The sequence below is a fragment of the Coregonus clupeaformis genome, chromosome 17, assembly GCF_020615455.1.
Source record: "Coregonus clupeaformis isolate EN_2021a chromosome 17, ASM2061545v1, whole genome shotgun sequence".
NCBI lineage: Eukaryota > Metazoa > Chordata > Actinopteri > Salmoniformes > Salmonidae > Coregonus > Coregonus clupeaformis.
This window is the reverse complement of record NC_059208.1, coordinates 26,923,169-26,942,413: the sequence shown is the minus strand read 5'-3', so window position 1 is coordinate 26,942,413 and position 19,245 is coordinate 26,923,169. Positions and strand designations below refer to the sequence as shown.

The window sequence follows — 19,245 nt, the reverse complement described above, 5'->3', positions numbered from 1 at the left end:
ATTAATAAAAAAATGAACTTGCAACATGTTGTTGACTTCTTTATTTTGCCACTCAACCCAAACTTGAAGAACCTGTGTATAATGTGTGATGGACAAAACTCAACGTGGGGTGGCGTAGTGACATATGCCATGGTTATGTTATACATACAGTATCTTGATTATTACATGGATTTGTTATGATAAACTTTTATGTAATTGTAATTCAATTTATATATTTACATATATGGAATCTCTAGTTGTCCTTTCACTTTTGGTCATCCAATACTCAACAACTCTCCATCATAAAGGAAATAAATTACAGTAGGCCTATTACAGTAAAATGTCTTATTTTCTACAGTAGAGAGCTGAAATGAGGTGTACAGTACATGCTACAGATATTACTGTACATGTTTTTAAAGAAAATGGGATTTAGGGCTGGATACAGCTACACAACAGTGCCGCTGTGTGGCAGTAAACTGGGTACAACATCTCCCCGCAGAGTTCATTCAGTTCCTTTTCAGATCCTGCTAATGTAAGTGTCTCATTTGTTATGGTCATCCTTGATGTAATATCATGGTAACGGCTGCTGGATGGTGGTCTCTGTAAGACTGTAACCTGGTTGACTTGATGCCGGGAGAGTTTTCCTATAGGGGAAAGTTGTTATGGATCAGACCTTATTGTTTAATAAACTTGGTATATTGACTTTGTTTTCTAGTGGAGATTCTCTGTTTTGGTTGATAATGTTTTCTGCTATTACTCCACTAAACTTATCAGATGGAAGACTACAAAACAGTTAATTGACAATATAAAGTTATACTGTAAATATCAAATGAAAAATAAACTCTCAATGGTAAAGGAATTGTAGAGTAATTATATACAGCACAAACCAATACCTAAAGAGATTACAGATCACATCACTGTAATTTTTACTCTTAAACGTATTGTAACTTTTTCACTCACCTCCTAATGCAAACCACTGTTATAATGATGATCAGTGTCAGAGCGATGGGGATCCCCACTGTCACCAACCTCCACAGTATGGGGGACTGAACATTTACTGCAGAGAAGAAACTACTGTTAGCTCTATAGGCCAGGGATAGCTTCACACTGGTGTACATACTGTCATTTGTTTCAATGGCAAATTTACAATAACAGGTGGCATAATCTTGATGTTATATTACAGACTAGACTAGAACAGGAAACACACTGTATATTTTCAATGCATCCCCTTGCACCTACCTTTCCCCACAGTCATGGTAACAGTAGAGCTCTGTGATCCATGCTTGTTCACCGCTACACAGCAGTACTTCCCACTGTCCTCATAGCTGATGTTAGTGATGCTGTAACTCTGCCCTGACCCTCTCAGTGAAGCTTGGGATTTTGTCCTCTGAAGCCAGGTGTAACGCTCTACTGCAGGGTTGGCATCACTGCTGCAGGTCAGAGTCACAGAGCTGCCCATCACTACCTCCCCAAAAGGATTGACTGACACTGATGTGTGCTTTGGAGCATCTGAAGGCAGAGAAAGGTAAAAAATATATATATATATTTGGGTAACAATGAGAGATGTCTGGTACATACTTCCCTGTCTAAGTGGATCCCAAAAAACTCATGACAAACAGTGTTACTGATTCATTGTCTCTGTGATTGGGATTTTAAAGTACTTACACTGGACATTAATAGACAACGCTGAGGAGTGGAGCGGTCTATTGGTGGTCAGGGCCTCACAGTAGTAGTTTCCACTGTCTGTTGCGCTGATATTGGTGATGGTCATCGTCTGTCCCTTATCACCAGCCGTGTAGCCTCCAGTCTTGTACCAGGTGTAGCTCTCCACTGGAGGGTGGGCAGTACTACAGCAGAATAACGTCACTGAGCTGCCCTCAACAACATCACCAGAGGGACTGAGGGACACTGCTACTTCACTGGAATGATCTGAAAGTAGACAAGAGATGTGTAAGCAATAAGACATACCAGACAGATAACAGGCGAAGGACACACAGATCAGAGAGACACAAGCCTTTTTATCATCAGACTATTTCTCTTATCCTGTTTTAAATGTAAATACACTGAAGCTTATATCCATATGTTGTTTCTGTGTTTGTAGTGGTGGTTGTCTGGGTATTGGGGGCGGGTGGTCACCCAAATAGACGATTCCAAGCTGACAGTCAAGACCATGTGACTTTCTGCTTTAATTTCTCAATTTTTGCATACAGTCATTGTGGTCGTAGGACATGCCACCATACCATCAGGTTTTAAAGTGCAATAACCTCTTAGTTACAAGAGAACTCTCACTGTTGTTGTCAACAGCTGGTACTGTACATACAGATATCAATAGCACTGTCACTATTACTCAGATAGACTTTCAGTAAGTTAATGAGAAAATTAGTAAATATTGAGACATTGACAAACTTCCAGAGGAAGTGTAAGAACACTATGAGTCTCTCTGAATCATGTGATCATACTGAAAAGAAGAAGCAATGGCTCCTCTCCTCAGAGTGACTCAGAAATGACGGTGACATCAATTTCAGTCCAACCTCTGAGGCTTGTGATCAGACCTGATCTCTGTGCAGACAAGCTGGAAGCTGACCACATCTTTAATAGCTCTCCTATTCTCATGAGTCAAATAGTTACACACTAAATGTATGTACAGGAAACAACCTCGAATGCTGATATTAAATGTTTGTGTTTTGAACATATAACAATGCAGTTACAGCATCCCTCCTTTATCATACAGTATGTCAGTTGCAGTGGTGATTTTAGCATGTAAATCTTGGTGGGGCAAACTCAACATTTGACATTTACATTTTAGTCATTTAGCAGACGCTCTTATCCAGAGCGACTTACAGTTAGTGAGTGTATACATTTTCATACTGTCCTCCCGTGGGAATCAAACCCACAACCCTGGCGTTGCAAACGCCATGCTCTACCAACTGAGCTACAGAGGGCAACCTTTTTTTTATGCACTACACTACACAACACAAAACTAAACAATACATTAATTGCACTATAACGGTGACGAACGGTGCCCACAAACTGTTAGATAGGATTGAGGTCAGGGCTTTGTAATTGGCCACACCAATACCTTTACTTTGTTGTCCTTAAGCCATTATGCCACAACTTTGGAAGTATGCTTGGGGTCATTGTCCATTTGGAAGACCCATTTGCGACCAAGCTTTAACTTCCTGACTGATGTCTTGAGATTTTGCTTCAATATATCCACATAATTTTCCTTCCTCATGATGCCATCTATTTTGTGAAGTGCACCAGTCCCTCTTGCAGCAAAGCACCCCCACAGCATGATGCTGCCACCCCCGTGCTTCACGGTTGGCATGGTGTTCTTCGGCTTGCGAGCGCCGTTTATAGTTGCGTACTATTGTTTGTACAGATGAACGTGGTACCTTCAGGCGTTTGGAAATTGCTCCCAAGGATGAACCAGACTTGTTGAGGTCTACAATATTTTTTCTGAGGTCTTGGCTGATTTCTTTTGATTTTCCCATGATGTCAAGCAAAGAGGCACTGAGTTTGAAGGTAGGCCTTGAAATACATCCACAGGAACACCTCCAATTGACTCAAATGATGTCAATTAGCCTATCAGAAGCTTCTAAAGCCATGATATCATTTTCTGGAATTTTCCAAGCTGTTTAAAGGCACAGTCAACTTAGTGTATGTAAACTTATGACCCACTGGAATTGTGATACAGTGAATTATAAGTGAAATAATCTGTCTGTAAACAATTGTTGGAAAAATTACTTGTGTCATGCACAAAGTAGATGTCCTAACCGACTTGCCAAAACTATAGTTTGTTAACAAGAAATTTGTAGAGTAGTTTAAAAACTTCTGACTTCAACTGTATGTATGTGGCTTTATTAACTCAATGCGGCTTTATTAAATTGCCACTGCTCAGTTGCTATCTACATATAATAATTGACCACAAGACATATTTACACAAGAACATTTACACAAAATATATGTCAAAAAAACATATAATAAGCACTGTGGTCTTACCAGACACTAGCAGGGTTACTCCAGGCTGTCCAGGAGGCTTCTCCACTGGGTGGTTGGTGATAAAGTAGAATACGTATGTCCCGCTATCAGACTTCCTCAGATCAGAGATCCTCAGGGTGCAGTTCCTGGTTCCTTCCTTCCCCAGGTACTCCACCCTGCCCTGGGAGGCTGGCTCAGGGAAGATACCCTGGCTATGGCACACATACCTGGGGGTGATGCAGCGGCTTTGGTCCCGGCACCACATCTCAGACAACACCCTGTAGGGCTGAGGGTAGTCGTAGGAGCAGGGGAGGACCACAGACGAGCCGGCCACGGCACACAGGGGAGTGGAGGGGACACGCACAGCCCAGTCACTACAGAGGACACCCACACAGCAGCCTGGGATACAATAAATTAATGAATATGATTTACAATACAATACTTTGTATGTCTATTCACATACCATGATAAAAGTGTGTTCCGTATGATAATGATGAATATGATGTCAGTTTTACCTTGCAGGATAAGTGAGAGAAGCCTCATCCAGCCAGTCTGGAAGACACCCAAAGCCATATCTGACGCTCCTCCACTCCCTTACTCACTGCACTCATTTACATTAGCAGCGAAGACCTCGACAGCGTCTGTCTTTCTGTCTGTCTGTTCGCTCACTCACTTCTCTTTTACTTAACTACGAACTGGTCAAGGACATTGAGAAACAAAAAATAGGCGTGTAGAAAAGCAGTGACATTATAAGCCTGCAACAAAAAGCCAAGGCACTGTTGCTGGTTTTTTAATGTCACTGTCTCTAAACAAGACAGAGCTTGTTTTTGGTTCTGTCTATTTAGACCTTGTTTACAATGAGCATCCAGTATATGCAGATCTATGCGTTTACCTCTGACCGTTCTACCTACAGACCTGTCTAGCTCCAATCTTATCCCAACCCCTTGTGTACACCCTATAGTTTAGACATTAATGTTGCACGGACCATTAAGCTCCTGTGGCATGGTGTAAGCCTAGGACTGGCCAACCCATGCCTCAACTTCAATGCACTTTGGTCTATTGCACCTCGAACATTACCTGAATTTAACACATACATTTGAAACTAGGAAACGATGAATCAATTGAAGGGGTTGTTAACAGTTACACTTGATTAACCATGGTCTTCAAAAACAAAGGGCTTTAAACCTGTGCTCTGCAGGTGCCATTTGACCGATATCTCATGACGTCACATGTATGTTACTTGGCCGTTTCTAAAATGATATGAGCGCAGAACTAGTCGAACTGCTGAGCGGTCCTGTTTTTACAGAAAAAACAACTGTGTAAATACATTGATAGCTACAAGTTTTATCTATCGGAAATTATTTTTTAGTTTTGAACGAAGAACGGTTTTCTTTCGCACAAGGGGGGAAAGTGGGGAACGTTTTTTTTCGTACTCTTTGTAGCCATACAACCACTTGTCGAAGTATTGGGAATATCCATGACAGCCTATTCATACTGCTACCCCGTAGCGAACAGCGAGCCTCGAGAGTAATCGCCGAGATTGTAACTTCATTTTTGACAAGCAGTCAAACACCTGTTGCAAAAGAGAGGTGAGTGCTCTGAGAACGGTGTGGATTTTGAGTAACCTAATACTCTGTAATTTGAAAGCATGTGAGTTGTTTTTGATCATGAAAATACCCATGGAAAAGTAACAGATACATTCTGTCCAGTGTTCACATCTCAGGGTGATTGTTATGAGTTTATCGATATAAAAGGGATGTAGGCCTAATTATTCTATGCTGAATGGTAGGCCTATTGGTAGCTAGCTAGTATGCACACTGGGGAGAAACAGCATATCCTAATTCTGTGGTAAATGACAATATAGGTACCACTCATTAGTAGAGACATGTTTATTACACATTTATTCCATAGAAAATAACAATTTCCCCTTCAGCCTGGACTATTAGTCAAATCTGCTCAAAACAACTCACTTTGCCCTTTGGTTTATTTAACTTGTTTAACCCACCTCTCTCCAGTCTAACAGTTTATTAACGTTCATGTTCAGCTTTATCTTTTTATACAGGCTGGGAATAAGACTGGGTGGCAAGTTGACCACCACAGGAGCTGTGAAGGAGGACCACTCTGAACTTCAGCTACCTCTTTTCATTTTGTACTTTTGAGCGAGAAAAAATGACTGAGAAAAAGAATGGTGAGTGTTCCACACACATCCAGACATTGTGCTTGCCACATTTTTTCCCTCTATATTTGACATCAGACATCAGAACAACTCAGTGTTAAAGATTAATAGAACTGGCCACTGCTTGCTGTTTGATGGGGTAAGCTACCTTTTGTGGTGTTGAGTTTGTGATCTAGATTAGGAACCTTTTAAATATGGCTTTTTTCATACCGTCTGTTTTTGCCAAATATCTTTCAAATAATTTAGCTTTTATTAAAGGACGCACATTCTTAGAAAAAAAGGTGCTATCTAGAACCTAAAAGGGTTTTTCGGCTGTCCCCATAGGGGAACGCTTTGAATAACCCTTTTTGGTTCCAGGTAGAACCCTGTTGGTTCCAGGTAGAACCCTATTCTGTTCTATGTAGAAACCTTTCCCCAGAGGGTTCTACATGGAACCCAAAAGTGTTCTACCTGGAAGCAAAAAGGGTTCTACCTGGAACCTAAAAGGGATCTCCTATGGGGACAGCCAATAAGAGTGCAGTGATACTTTATCCATGCGTCTTTGATTCTGTTTAGCAAAAACTTTGAGTATTTATTATTATCTATAACACAGGGAACCTCTTTTATTATCTAATTGGGGGGTCTAGAGTTCTTTCTGAATGGAGAACATTATCCTTCACCATTATCACTCATTTAACAATGTTTACTAAATCCAGTGGATTCTAGCATTCACTTCATTTCACTGTTCCTTTTAGACTTCTCAGCTGTCTCTCCTTCAGTTGTAGTGGCAGACCATAAACCGTATTTAACAACTCTCTATCTTTATGACACTGTAATGTCTTGTGTGATTATGTTTAGGGAATGACAGATGTGATAAGGGCCCAAGTGTACCTAGCTTGGAACCTCGTCAACCTTGTGAAATGTTTTTTGACTGCTCATATCAGTATTTCTGTTATCTAATTATCACTAGTATTAGGTGGTCCCAATCATGATCTTTACTCAATATTTTGAAAGCTATACCTGTATGTACTGATAAATAATCAAAACAGTGGTAATAACAAGGGTACAGTTATCTTGAGTTTAACATATTTTTTAGACCACAGTTATACTGTTGGCGTTTTACCAGACATAGCATCATTGATTGTGTGGCTTTTTATTTGGAGATTTAGAAGTACTCCTGAATTCTCAAGCATGGACACTTCCGTGTGTCTTGTAGAGAGATGCTCACCAGGACTCTCTGACAGATTCTATGTTTCAATGTAAAGCCATTGTCAAACCTGAGTCACCATCCAATGAACAACATCTCAGTCTCCTTCTGAGTTGATACCGTACAGTGGAGCAGAAACAGTTACAGCATGACTGGTGATTGTTGTGTGGTCTGGTTTCGTTTTGGTCTGGGTTGAGTTGTGGGCTCAGGTGTACAACACTGTGGTTTCTATCTGTGGTTTAGTTGCTGAAACTGCTGGTCTGTGGCATTCCATGACTCTTGATGTGTGAGAGATTTTAGTTACTTCATGTAGTGGACAGTCACAATTCTGAAACAGATGTAGCTTTATGAAATGTTCTTTCTATTGTGAAATGAGGCAGAATACCTTCTTCCTGAGAGAGACACAAGGGAATGAACTAGGCCTTTCACCTTATAGAAGTATCTCCCTTCAGCTAAGGAGACATGTATTTCCCACACACAGAGTGTACTCAGGTAGAGGCTAAAACAATAGCAGGGCTTGTTCTCCAGCTCCAGGCCTGTGACTCCAGGATCCACTGGAGTGGGTTTAGGAAATGTGGGGCTTTCCTGGAACCAGCAGCTGGAACACTGGAAGGGAGACTGGCCTGAGATAAAGTCAGCCCTTAGACAAGGTCTGGTTATGTCAATAAGATCTGTGGTCCCTTCCTCACCCCTGTCATTACAGAGAGTCCTGGGCAGGAACAGTAACACATTAATGTACTGATACAGCCTCACATGACATAGGTGGATGGGTTTGGTATGGGTTTTGTGGTCGTGGAAAGTTTTTGTTAGAAGTAGAATGTATCCTCAAAATCAACAAGGTTGAGAATCGCTTTTGTACGGAGAAGGAATGTTCTAATTTAAATCTGTAGTGCAGGGTTCTCCAAATCCGGTTCTGCAACGTGACTGGGTGTGCAGGGTTTTGCTCTAGCCCATACCTGTTTCAAACAATCAACTAATCATGGTCCTCGTGTGTTAGTGCTGGCTGGACCAAAAGCCAGCACACCCAGACTAATGTCTGGAAAAGTCCTTGAATCAGCAACCTATAACATGTGCTGAGTCAGGGTTCTCTGGGGTTGCCATAGGTGACTGCACCAAAACTGCTGTTATTGTTTGAAAAGAGTCAATTTTAGTATATAATGTACAGTCATCACACTAACAGAGCTTCACTGTATGTTATGCAGGTTAACTGTGTGTTTTTAAAACTGTACAGTATACAAAAGCCTACAAATTCAGGATACATTTTTACATCTTCATTTTCACTGTGTTAAATAGCGACAGTACTTGATGTTATTATTTTAACGCTGTCTCAGTAAAAACCCATGTATCTTATTGTTGATGGATGTTCCACACTGAGGATTTTCCCATCACTCTCTGAAGAGCCATCAGCTGCCTGTAAACTGTGCCCATATCCTGAGGTAGTGCGTACAGACGGCAGACCCCATGGCCTTACAGGACCCCCAGTGTTTTCTCCCTGAATTCGAGTCTCCCTCATCTGTGTGCGATGTTGATTTTCCTCTCTTTTAATTGGCAGAGTATCTTGTTGACGCTCGTTTTCCCTTCATAAGGCATAACGGGAAACAGTGTTATGTTATTGATAAGAAACATGCTCATTCGGCAGGCTCTTCTTCTACAGCTAGCTAGGGTGATCCAGGTAGTGGGCGGCAGGTAGCCTAGCGGTTAAGAGCATTGGTAACCAAAATGCCGCTAGTTCAAATCCCCGGGCCGACTAGGTGAAAAATCTGTCTGTGCCCTTGAGCAAGGCATTTAACCCTAATTGCTCCTGTAAGTCGCTCTGGATAAGAGCATCTGATAAATGACTAAAATTTAAAATGTAAAATATAGTGCAGCTGTTTGTGTTGTTGGTGTCGAATGGTTGAATAATGTCTTCACTATTGGGCATGTATTGATGTTTGTATGTAGGAGATTGTTCCTAAGTGTCCGTCAGACTAGTGTATTGCCCACATAGCTAGGGCCACGTGACCAGATCAGTAAAACGTATTGGCCCTATAGTATACATAAAGACTTGTGTATACCTATATAGTAATAACAGATTTATAGACCTGTGTATTACCTACACGTGTGTTAGACCTGAGTTGGATCCACACACAGACAGTGTGTTTGTTTGCGCTGAGTCAGGAGCTTATCATGCCTTGCAGTCAGTCAGTCACTCAGTGTCTCTGCTGGTCTGCTCTGCTGGGCTGGTCTGGTGTGGCAGGTCTCCACACAGGCTGAAGCTGGCTGGCCGGCCTGCACGGTTAATGAACACTCCAGAACTCCACTCTCTGCGCCTCAGCTACCTGCCTGCAAACACAGCAGATGTACGCATGTTACCTGTGTGTGTGTGGTTTGGTTTTACTGTCCTTGTGGGGACGTGATGTCCTCACAAGGATAGTAAAACAAGGAAAATCCGGACAAGTGGGGACATTTCGCCGGTCCCGACAAGGAAAAAGGCTTTTGTAGGCCTAGGGGTTAGATTTAGGATAAGGGTTAAAATTAGGGTTAGGGTTAGAATTAAGGTTAGGGGTTAGGAGTTAGGGTTAGGTTTAGTTTTAGGGTTAGGGTTTTGGTGTTAAGGTTAGGGTTAAGGTTAGGGTTAGGTTTAGGGTTAGGGCTAGGGTTTAGGGAAAGTAGGATTTTTTTGTGTGTGTGTGTGTGCGGTGCATAAGTGTGTCTCACACGTGTGACGTAAGTTGTAAACGGTGGTTGAATAATCAAGTGTGGCTTTGTTTTGGTTCAACCAAACTTTAAAAGTTAGTGACTGGTCAGTTCATGGACCTTTCATCATCATCAGTAATTTAATGTAATGAACTGACCACTCATTCTGCCCAACCTTGTGTTCTAGCTAGGGACACAGTGACAATTTGTTGGGGCTCGAGATGGCACTGAAATCAAGCCTGCAGTTTGTTTTAGCTCTATGGAAATGGAGCAGACTTTGGACTATTGATCCTATTCATTTGTACTTTTTCAATGTGCCAATTTGCCAGTGTGTTATTATGGCACTCTCTTTTCCTTTTCACCTATCTGATTAAAACACTTTTACTTCTTCAAGATGTTCAAACGTTCACTGTGGCCCTTTCCAAAGTTACCCCTGGACAAGTCCAACCAGGCAGGATATTACCCCACCCACTTTGCCAAAGCACAGCCCCCATACCACCAAAGGGATATCAACAGACCACTAACTTACTACCCTGAGACAAGGCCAAGTGTAGCCCACGAAGATCTCACTCACCGCACGAGCCCGAGGGGGCGCAAAACCGGACAGGAAGATCACGTCAGTGACTCAACCCACTCAGGTCGAGTATAGCAAAAAAAAGCCTGGCACGATGTGATGCACCCCTCCTAGGGACGGAATGGGAGAGCGCAAGCAAGCCAGTGACTCAGCCCCCGTAATTGGGTCAGAGGCAGAGAATCCCAGTGGAGAGAGGGAAGCAGGCAGAGACAACAAGGGTGGTTCGTCATTCCAGTGCCTTGCCGTTCACCTTCACACCCCTGGGCCAGACGACACTCAGTGTGACGCTGAACGTAATGGTATGTTTTTGTTGTGTGTGTTGTCTTTTACAGGAAGTCCGGGGATTTCTCTCCCGGGAAGCGCGGGGGTGACCTTCCTGACCCCATGTCGCGTGGCGGGCGTGTGTCTGACCGTGGTGCTACTGGGGGGGATTGGAGCTGCTGTCTGGGCTGTAGGTGAGAGACCTCTGCTTCTGCTCTCACATAGTAGTGATGCGTACCTTTTGGCAATGTGCAGTGCTTTATGGGTAATGTAGTTTTAGTTTTTCCATAGTACAGACAGAGACGGTAGAGGAAGCGAGACATCCCACTCCCTCATTTTTTTTCTGTTTCAATGGAAGTCAATGAACTAAGTACACCAGAACCAGCTGCTATCACATTGGTGTCTATGGGAGAGCCACCCCCTTAAGTAGACAGGAACTGACCATTTTTTTCAATGGTAAACAACCTGAATTAACTATCTTAATTTATCCTCCATCTTTGGTACAAATATTACCAACATTGTTTGATTGCAGTCAGTGGAGTTGTTTGCAGGCTCTGTGAGGTTTGCTGTTTCATCAACAGAGTGTGTATGCACTTTACAGTTTTATATTACATGTTGTTGACTTTTGTTTGTTTCTTTGTTTTTCAAATCCTAGTAACGTTTTGTATCCGAGAAGAAGACACAGGATTATATGATGGTAAGTGAGAGGGAAACCACTTCACCAAAGCCAACCTCATATAGTATCTGAATCGATAGAAGGGCTTGTTTGATCTAGTATTTCATTGCTCCACCCCAGTCCAGGTGAACTCCAATCCAAGCTCGGACCTACGTCTCCGGGTGTTTGACTCGGCCCAGCGACGGTGGAGACACGTCTGTTCCTCAGAGGCCAACCAGCTCCTGGCCAACATAAGCTGTGAGGAGATGGGCTTTGTCAGGTGAGGAGATTGATGGATTGTGATATGAAAGGCTTTAGATTAAATACAAAATTGGGAGTCACTATCTACAGCATCATAAAAGGATACCCCTATGCCATGGAAGAAGGCTGCATAGAAATTGCTCCACCCTTGCCTGGTTGCTAAAATTGTAATGGTTTGCCTAATTTCAGTTTGTGGCCACAAAACAAGCAATGTATAGTTTAGAGAATCTAAACAGCTGTGAAATACATGTAAAGAAATATATATATATATTGTATTTCCAGCTGTTTGAAGCTGGTGTACAAAGCTGAAAATAAAAAGAGGCGAAAACTAAACTTAAGGACAGGAAGCATAAATATAGTGCATATAGAATGGATCTACCGCATCTCCTACTTCCTTTCAATGAGAATGACAGATCTATACCTCACAATGCTATGTGAATTTGGTTGGGTCGCTCAAAGAGTTATACATACTGCGCCTCTAAGTAACTTAATCGGGTTTAGGCCAGGGATCTTTCAACTGATCTGTCAGTGATAGAAGTCTCTTTAATAAAGAGATGCATGCTTTGTGTCCCCACCAGCGTGGTGAATTACTCCGTGTTCAGTATCCCTGAAGGCAGTAACGACCGTGAGGAGGTCTTCTGTGTCAAAGAGAAGGAGCTGACCTACGGCAAGAAGATCAAAGAGTCTCTATATCCCTGGTAAGACATTCTTATAATACTCTTATATCTCCTAGATGATTATCTTAAGGCCGTGTTTATTAAACTAGAGCTGGCTGAAAAGGAGAGAAGAGCAGGAATTCAGGGTTCCAGGCTGATGTGTCTGACTGTTGTTGCTGTTGTTGTTTTTCAGTGGCTGTGAAAGTGGCCAGGTTCTAAGTCTGCTTTGTCAAGGTAGGTACTGCTGAGAGCTTTGGTTTGGTCCTGTCACCATGACACACTTTTTACACAAAGTGATGAAAAGCAACCTGAGAGTTGTACAGGATGGCTTAACTCTCTCTCTCTCCTGCATCTCTCTTTACTCATCCCTCCCTATCTCTCTCTTCCTTCCACTCTCTCCTCCTCCTCCCTCCCCATCCATATCTCTCTCTCCTCCCTATCCCTCCCTCCCTCCCCTCTCTTTCTCTCTGTCTAGACTGTGGCAGGCGTAGTCTGACAGAGGACCGTATAGTGGGTGGTGTGGATGCTAGGCAGGGTAGCTGGCCGTGGCAGGTCAGTCTGCAGTATGACGGGGTGCACCAGTGTGGAGGCTCCATCATCTCAGACCGCTGGATCGTCAGCGCAGCCCACTGCTTCCCAGAGTACGCCCTGAATCTTTCTCTCCCTCTCTCTCTCTCTCTCTCTCTCTCTCTCTCTCTCTCTCTCTCTCTCTCTCTCTCTCTCTCTCTCTCTCTCTCTCTCTCTCTCTCTCTCACGCACACACACACACTTCTTCTCATTGATTCTGTTTGTCCTCTCTCAGGAGGAACCGTCAGGTGTCTCGATGGAGGGTGTTACTGGGCTCCATCTACAACAAGCTCACCCATAAGAATGTTAGGGTTCTTGAGGTAAAGACTGTGGTGTACCACAGCAGCTACCTGCCCTTCGTAGACCCCAACATAGATGACAACAGCAGAGACATCGCTGTCCTGGCTCTGGCCCAGCCTCTTCACTTCACAGGTAAACACATCAGGGCCCATATTGTTGTAGCTTATTATACAGTGATGATTTGTTGTTCTTTTTCAAGGCACATCAGATGAAGCCACAATGTGCTTAGAGGTAGAAGAGAGAGAGAGAGAGAGAGGGGGGGGGTAGAGAGAAGTGATAAAGCGAGATAGAGAATGAGGGACGAGTCACTATGGTAATTCCCTTCCTCAGGGTTCAGGTTTCCAGTCAGACTTCCAACAAAGGCCCTCTTTACTGCCTGCCTGCAGTCGCCTGGACAAAAGACAATGATATCAGAACCGGACAGAATAGTTTGGCCTCTGTTTCACTGTAATTGTTCATTTCCTGGAATCTCTGGACGTTCATAGAAAAACATTACATTGTTATAATGTGAGAGAGAAAACTCTCTAGGACAGCGTTTTGGATTTTGCCTTAACACTACACGGCTGATTCAAATTATCAAAGCTTGATGATTAGTTGATTATTTGAATCAGCTGTGTAGTGCTAGGGCAAAAAACAAAACGTGCACCCCCGAGTTTGGGAAACCCTGCTCTAGGATGTAGTTGTTATGCAGGCACTACAGTGAACTTCCTGTTGTTTATCAAGGCCAGATGTATTGGGCCTTGTCTGACATCTAGTGGTTAGACAGAATTGCAACTATTCTCATGATAAAATAACACACTGGTGGGGAAATTGAGAACATGCTAAATTAGCCGGACAAGATTAACATTGTCCGTAGTGAATACAACACACAAGCCATCAAGTAATCTCAATTTCTGTGCAAGTATACAATTAATTACAATTCAATCTCATCTCATCTCTCTCTCCCTCCTCTTCACCCTCTGTTTTCTGTAGACTACATCCAGCCGGTGTGCTTACCCCACTATGGCCAGCGCCTGATTGACGGCCAAATGGGGACAGTGACAGGCTGGGGAAATGTAGGTTACTATGGTGAGTGACTGTGTAACCTTCTACATCCTTAAACTTACATCTGGTCCCATAGCCAGATTCTGTAGGAGCTGGGCTTAAAACAGAATCTGGTCCCAGAGCCAGATACCAGATACTGTAGGAGCTGGGCTTAAAACACCATCTGGTCCCAGAGACAGATACCAGATACTGTAGGAGCTGGCCTTAAAACATAATCTGTCCTAGAGCCATATACTGTAGGAGCTGGGTTTAAAACATAATCTGGTCCCAGAGACAGATACTGTAGGAGCTGGCCTTAAAACACGATCTGGTCCCAGAGACAGATACTGTAGGAGCTGGGCTTAAAACATAATCTGTCCCAGAGCCAGATACTAAAGGAGCTGGGCTTAAAACATAATATGGTCCCAGAGACAGATACTGTAGGAGCTGGGCTTAAAACATAATCTGGTCCCAGAGACAGATACTTTAGGAGCTGGGTTTAAAACATAATCAGATCCCAGAGACAGATACTGTAGGAGCTGGTCTTAAAACATAATCAGATCCCAGAGCCAGATACTGTAGGAGCTGGGCTTAAAATGTAATCTGGTCCCATAGACAGATACTGAAGGAGCTGGGTTTAAAATGTCATCTGGTCCCAGAGACAGATACTGTAGGAGCTGGATTTAAAACATAATCTGGTCCAAGAGACAGATACTGTAGGAGCTGGGCTTAAAACATAATCTGGTCCCAGAGACAGATACTGTTGGAGCTGGGTTTAAAACATAATCTGGTCCCAGAAACAAAAACTTTAGGAGCTGGGTTTAAAACATAATCTGGTCCCAGAAACAAATACTTTAGGAGCTGGGTTTAAAACATAATCTGGTCCCAGAGACAGATACTGTAGGAGCTGGTCTTAAAACATAATCTGGTCCCAGAGACAGATACTGTAGGAGCTGGGCTTAAAACGTCATCTGGTCCCATAGACAGATACTGAAGGAGCTGGGTTTAAAATGTCATCTGGTCCCAGAGACAGATACTGTAGGAGCTGGATTTAAAACATAATCTGGAACCTTAGACAGATACTGTAGGAGCTGGGCTTAAAACATAATCTGGTCCCAGAGACAGATACTGTAGGAGCTGGGTTTAAAACATAATCTGATCCCATAGACAGATACTGTAGGAGCTGGGTTTAAAACATAATCTGGAACCATAGACAGATACTATAGGAGCTAGGCTTAAAACATAATCGGGTCCCAGAGACAGATACTGTAGGAGCTGGTTTTAAAACATAATCTGGTCACAGAGACAGATACTGTAGGAGCTGGGCTTAAAACATAATCTGGTCCCAGAGACAGATACTGTAGGAGCTGGGTTTAAAACATAATCTGGAACCATAGAGAGACAGAGTAGGTGGATCCTTGTTGTCATTGGACAAGACAGCCTCTCCCTATGTCTTTCTTTCTCTCCCTCCTCGCTCTCTCTGTATGACCTTTGAATATGTAAACAGGGACAGTGTCATAGTGTGTAGATGTGCCAACTACTATTGACCAGGAATCAACAATCTTTTGGTCAGATATGGTGGTCAGATCACGCCATCATTAATGTGTATGGAGGGATTAACAGCTTCTCTCTCTCTCTCTCTCTCTCTCTCTCTCTCTCTCTCTCTCTCTCTCTCTCTCTCTCTCTCTCTCTCTCTCTCTCTCTCTCTCTCTCTCTCTCTCTCTCTCTCTCTCTTAGGGACTCTTGCTGACGTTCTTCAGGAGGCTAACGTGCCGATCATCAACGACGCTGTCTGTAACGCCCCTGATTACTATGACAACCAGATCACCACCAGCATGTTCTGTGCTGGCTTTGAGAAGGGTGGTACCGATGCCTGCCAGGTAACCAGCTATAGTGACATCTAAATCCCCTGCCCTGACAGTCAATTCATAAATTTGAACAAGAAATTACACCTTCCATCCATATTCTGTCTTCCACTTACAAACGTCATCTATTGACATATAAATGTGCCGGATATGAGCAAGGTTGTACCATTGCTCTCTATCCAGATTCTAGCTTTTACATGAGACATTTTTAATATTTAGATAATCCATTCACCCAAGTGAGAATGATTTTGTAATGTACTATGTGTGAGTGGTTGACTTTTTTATCTCAGGGGGACAGCGGGGGCCCGTTTGTGGCTGAGGACTGCCTGTCCAAGGCCAGCCGTTACCGCCTGCTGGGGGTGGTGAGCTGGGGAACAGGCTGTGCCATGGCCAAGAAGCCTGGCGTCTACACCAGAGTGTCCCGCTTCCTACCCTGGATCTCCTCAGCCATGAGGGTGAGTACAGTATGCAGACATACACACACGCACGTACGCATGCACACACACACACACACACACACACGTACACAGATGCACACAGGTGGAAGTATAATCTTATTTTCCTGTCTTATCTTCACAGACGTATCAGAATTCACCAGGAGTGCACAAAATGGCGCGTACATGGGAGCACTAACCATACCTTTAAGGGATCAGAAATTACCAAAATCTTATCCCTTCAGACTTACTGCACTTCACCTGTTAAAAATCCCCATCCTATTTGGGGAACATTGAGCAAATATCTGATGTATAGGTAAATTCAGCTAGATTACCTGAGGAAACCCTTGAAGTGGTAGCTTGACCAAAGAATAACCAATAGGTGTATGGTCTTGTGAAATGTAAAAAGTGTCAAATGAAAAGACTTATGGGACATGCATGACAAAGTCATAGAAAATCACCACTCTGCCAGCCAATGTACAGGTTGTACTGTCATATGGGGATTATTTGTATGTCATCAAAGGGTACATTTTTGTATTCAGGGTTTCCTTACAGTTTGACTCTTTTCAGGTGCAACAAACTTATAATACACAACAAGCCTGATGAAAATGTCATGCTCAAACAGACATTAAAAAACATTCAGGCTAGTTTTGCCATGAAGTTTCTCCTTCATATTATTCCCTTAAACAAATAATGCCAAAGTTACTGAAGAGATTTTAACATAGACAGCATGTAGCTGAAATTCCCTGAGACCTAAAATGCTTGTAACAAAAAAAACATTGGTGTCAGATATTCAGCTCTTGGAATTGTCTCACTATCCTTTGTTTGTACCACAGATTGCAGTTCAGAGTGACTGTAAAGTTCTATAATGATATATGATGTTTCTTTGTTTTGTTTTTGTTCGGGACATGAATTTAGGGACAAGTAAACAGGTGAAATGTAAAATATATTTCTATTACATGTATGTAGATTAGAAATTGAGCTATAGAACGTAGGAAATATTCATAGTTAAATCAGTTTTTTATTTGTTTTGCTTTATTGTAAATATTAGTAGCTGATTTTTTGAAAATGGATGTTTATTTGTAAGCGATCCATGGATTTCAATCTCAAATATGCAATAACAACCAGAATCATGTTCTTATTAACCATTTCAGCTTCACAAGTTACTAAGGAATTACTGTTAACAACACCAAGTCATATTACATATTCATCACAGGATGATGCATTACACTACAGAGATCAAACTCAGTTGTGTGTTGTCAGTTAAGGGCCTATTACCTGCTGAGAACCACAACTACTTTATTGGTAGAGAATTAGCTACACAGCAACACTAGAAAAACTCTGCACAATTGCCGGTATTGTCTGTTGATCATCATGATTCAATTTGCTGTAGTTTATTGTGATGTAGTTTATCAAGCTTATTTGATGGTCTTTATGCTTTCATTTCCCCGTTTTATATTGTTTGAAGTCTAGTCTCTATGCAGATGAGAATGTATATATATATTCTGTGAAGAAATTATGAAATTTTTAGTAAGGATGTTATTGTTACTGATTTCAACTCTGTTCCTTCTGTAAATGTAAATTGTTCTATTGAATATTGTATTGAAATAAAGATTTAATTTAACAAACTGGATGATGTATGTCAAATGTCATCTACAGGTATAGGATCTTAATTTGAGTCAGTTTGCTACAGAAGGAAAATAATCATGCAGCAACAGGAAATGTGAATTATTATGTGGATTATAATTAATTTACATTTTTGTAGGGGTTGATACATTTTCCATTAGGGAAAATCAAATCTGAAATTTCAAAGTGGAAATTACAAACTCCAGAATACTTTTTAAAGTTTAAAGTTTCCTGCAAATGGGTGATCAAATTAAGATCCTACATCTGTACCAGTATTATATTATGCGGCTAAAGCCTCAGTCAAAGCCTGTCATTTCCGTAACACATAACACTTTGTATCTGGACACAGTTGTGGAACTGGTTTTATGGAATCTAAACATTCCTAGTTTACAGGAACTGAACTATTCAGACATCCTGAAAGGTGATACTATAGATGTCTCACTATATGATCAGTTCTACAGTTAATGTGATCTAACGTATCATTGAATCATTGGATAACTGCATGACTGCCCTGCATGACCCCTGCCAGGCAACCCCATTAGCCTGTGTATTTTCCCAGACGCAAATGTGCTATAGACTTATGTCCACTGGCCATGCAAATACATCTGTTGATACTAAACCTAAAGGGTACCTAAAGTACATAACAGCTTTTCAACCTATAGGCTTTAGCATTACTTGAATGTGACCTTTATAGTGTGTGGTATAGTGAGACACACAGCGAGACCCACAGTCTCAAATTTGTAACACCTACCTGACAATGCTCATTGTTTTTCAACCTTCCCTTGGAAAATAATAGGACAATATTGGGTGTCTGCTTTGGAAGTGAAATGTCTACTCAAATCACAGGAGTGCTCTCAGAAGGAATGAGAGAGACACACAGAGAGAGAGAGAGAGAGAGAGAGAGAGAGAGAGAGAGAGAGAGAATGAGAAAGAGAGAGAGAAAGGATTGGCAGGATCACCTGGAGGAGGATGTGAAAGAACCTCATCGCTTTCTATGCTAAATGCGGCCCAGCCCTGCTCAACCT

At 42.2% G+C, this 19,245-nt stretch overlaps 2 protein-coding genes across 3 annotated transcripts; one reads left to right on the top strand and one right to left on the bottom strand.

The window, feature by feature from the left end:
- Window positions 1-26: 26 nt before the first annotated feature.
- On the bottom strand, window positions 27-4,617 carry LOC121556077 (sialoadhesin). The gene is made up of 6 exons (XM_041869951.1): window positions 4,476-4,617; window positions 3,982-4,359; window positions 1,645-1,908; window positions 1,219-1,488; window positions 940-1,036; window positions 27-623 (listed from the first exon to the last, which is right to left on the bottom strand). The coding sequence occupies exons 1-6, from the start codon at window positions 4,531-4,533 to the stop codon at window positions 551-553; spliced, it is 1,140 nt and encodes a 379-aa protein (XP_041725885.1). The 5' UTR covers window positions 4,534-4,617; the 3' UTR covers window positions 27-550.
- Window positions 4,618-5,126: 509 nt separating this feature from the next.
- On the top strand, window positions 5,127-18,227 carry LOC121556065 (serine protease hepsin). Of its 2 annotated transcripts, none has more exons than XM_041869940.2 (13): window positions 5,127-5,549; window positions 6,023-6,148; window positions 10,905-11,027; window positions 11,489-11,530; window positions 11,630-11,768; window positions 12,328-12,447; window positions 12,599-12,639; window positions 12,881-13,046; window positions 13,208-13,404; window positions 14,245-14,340; window positions 16,033-16,175; window positions 16,451-16,615; window positions 16,740-18,227. In XM_041869940.2, exons 2-13 carry the CDS (start codon window positions 6,130-6,132, stop codon window positions 16,791-16,793), a joined length of 1,305 nt encoding a protein of 434 aa, XP_041725874.1. In that variant the 5' UTR covers window positions 5,127-5,549; window positions 6,023-6,129; the 3' UTR covers window positions 16,794-18,227. The 2 variants fall into 2 exon arrangements, with proteins under 2 accessions (XP_041725874.1, XP_041725873.1); XM_041869939.2 differs by having other exon boundaries at window positions 6,005-6,148.
- Window positions 18,228-19,245: the final 1,018 nt, after the last annotated feature.

Excerpts from the sequence above, each read along its gene's own strand:
- LOC121556065 (XM_041869940.2), top strand. Across the intron at positions 14,341-16,032 it reads GGGAAATGTAGGTTACTATG|GGACTCTTGCTGACGTTCTT; the intron begins GTGAGTGACTGT and ends TCTCTCTCTTAG. Across the intron at positions 16,176-16,450 it reads GTGGTACCGATGCCTGCCAG|GGGGACAGCGGGGGCCCGTT; the intron begins GTAACCAGCTAT and ends TTTTTATCTCAG.
- LOC121556077 (XM_041869951.1), bottom strand. The coding sequence starts at position 4,533 with ATGGCTTTGGGTGTCTTCCAGACTGGCTGGATGAGGCTTCTCTCACTT. Across the intron at positions 4,360-4,475 it reads TCTCTCACTTATCCTGCAAG|GCTGCTGTGTGGGTGTCCTC; the intron begins GTAAAACTGACA and ends ATTGTATCCCAG. Across the intron at positions 1,489-1,644 it reads GTTGTCTATTAATGTCCAGT|ATGCTCCAAAGCACACATCA; the intron begins GTAAGTACTTTA and ends CTCTGCCTTCAG.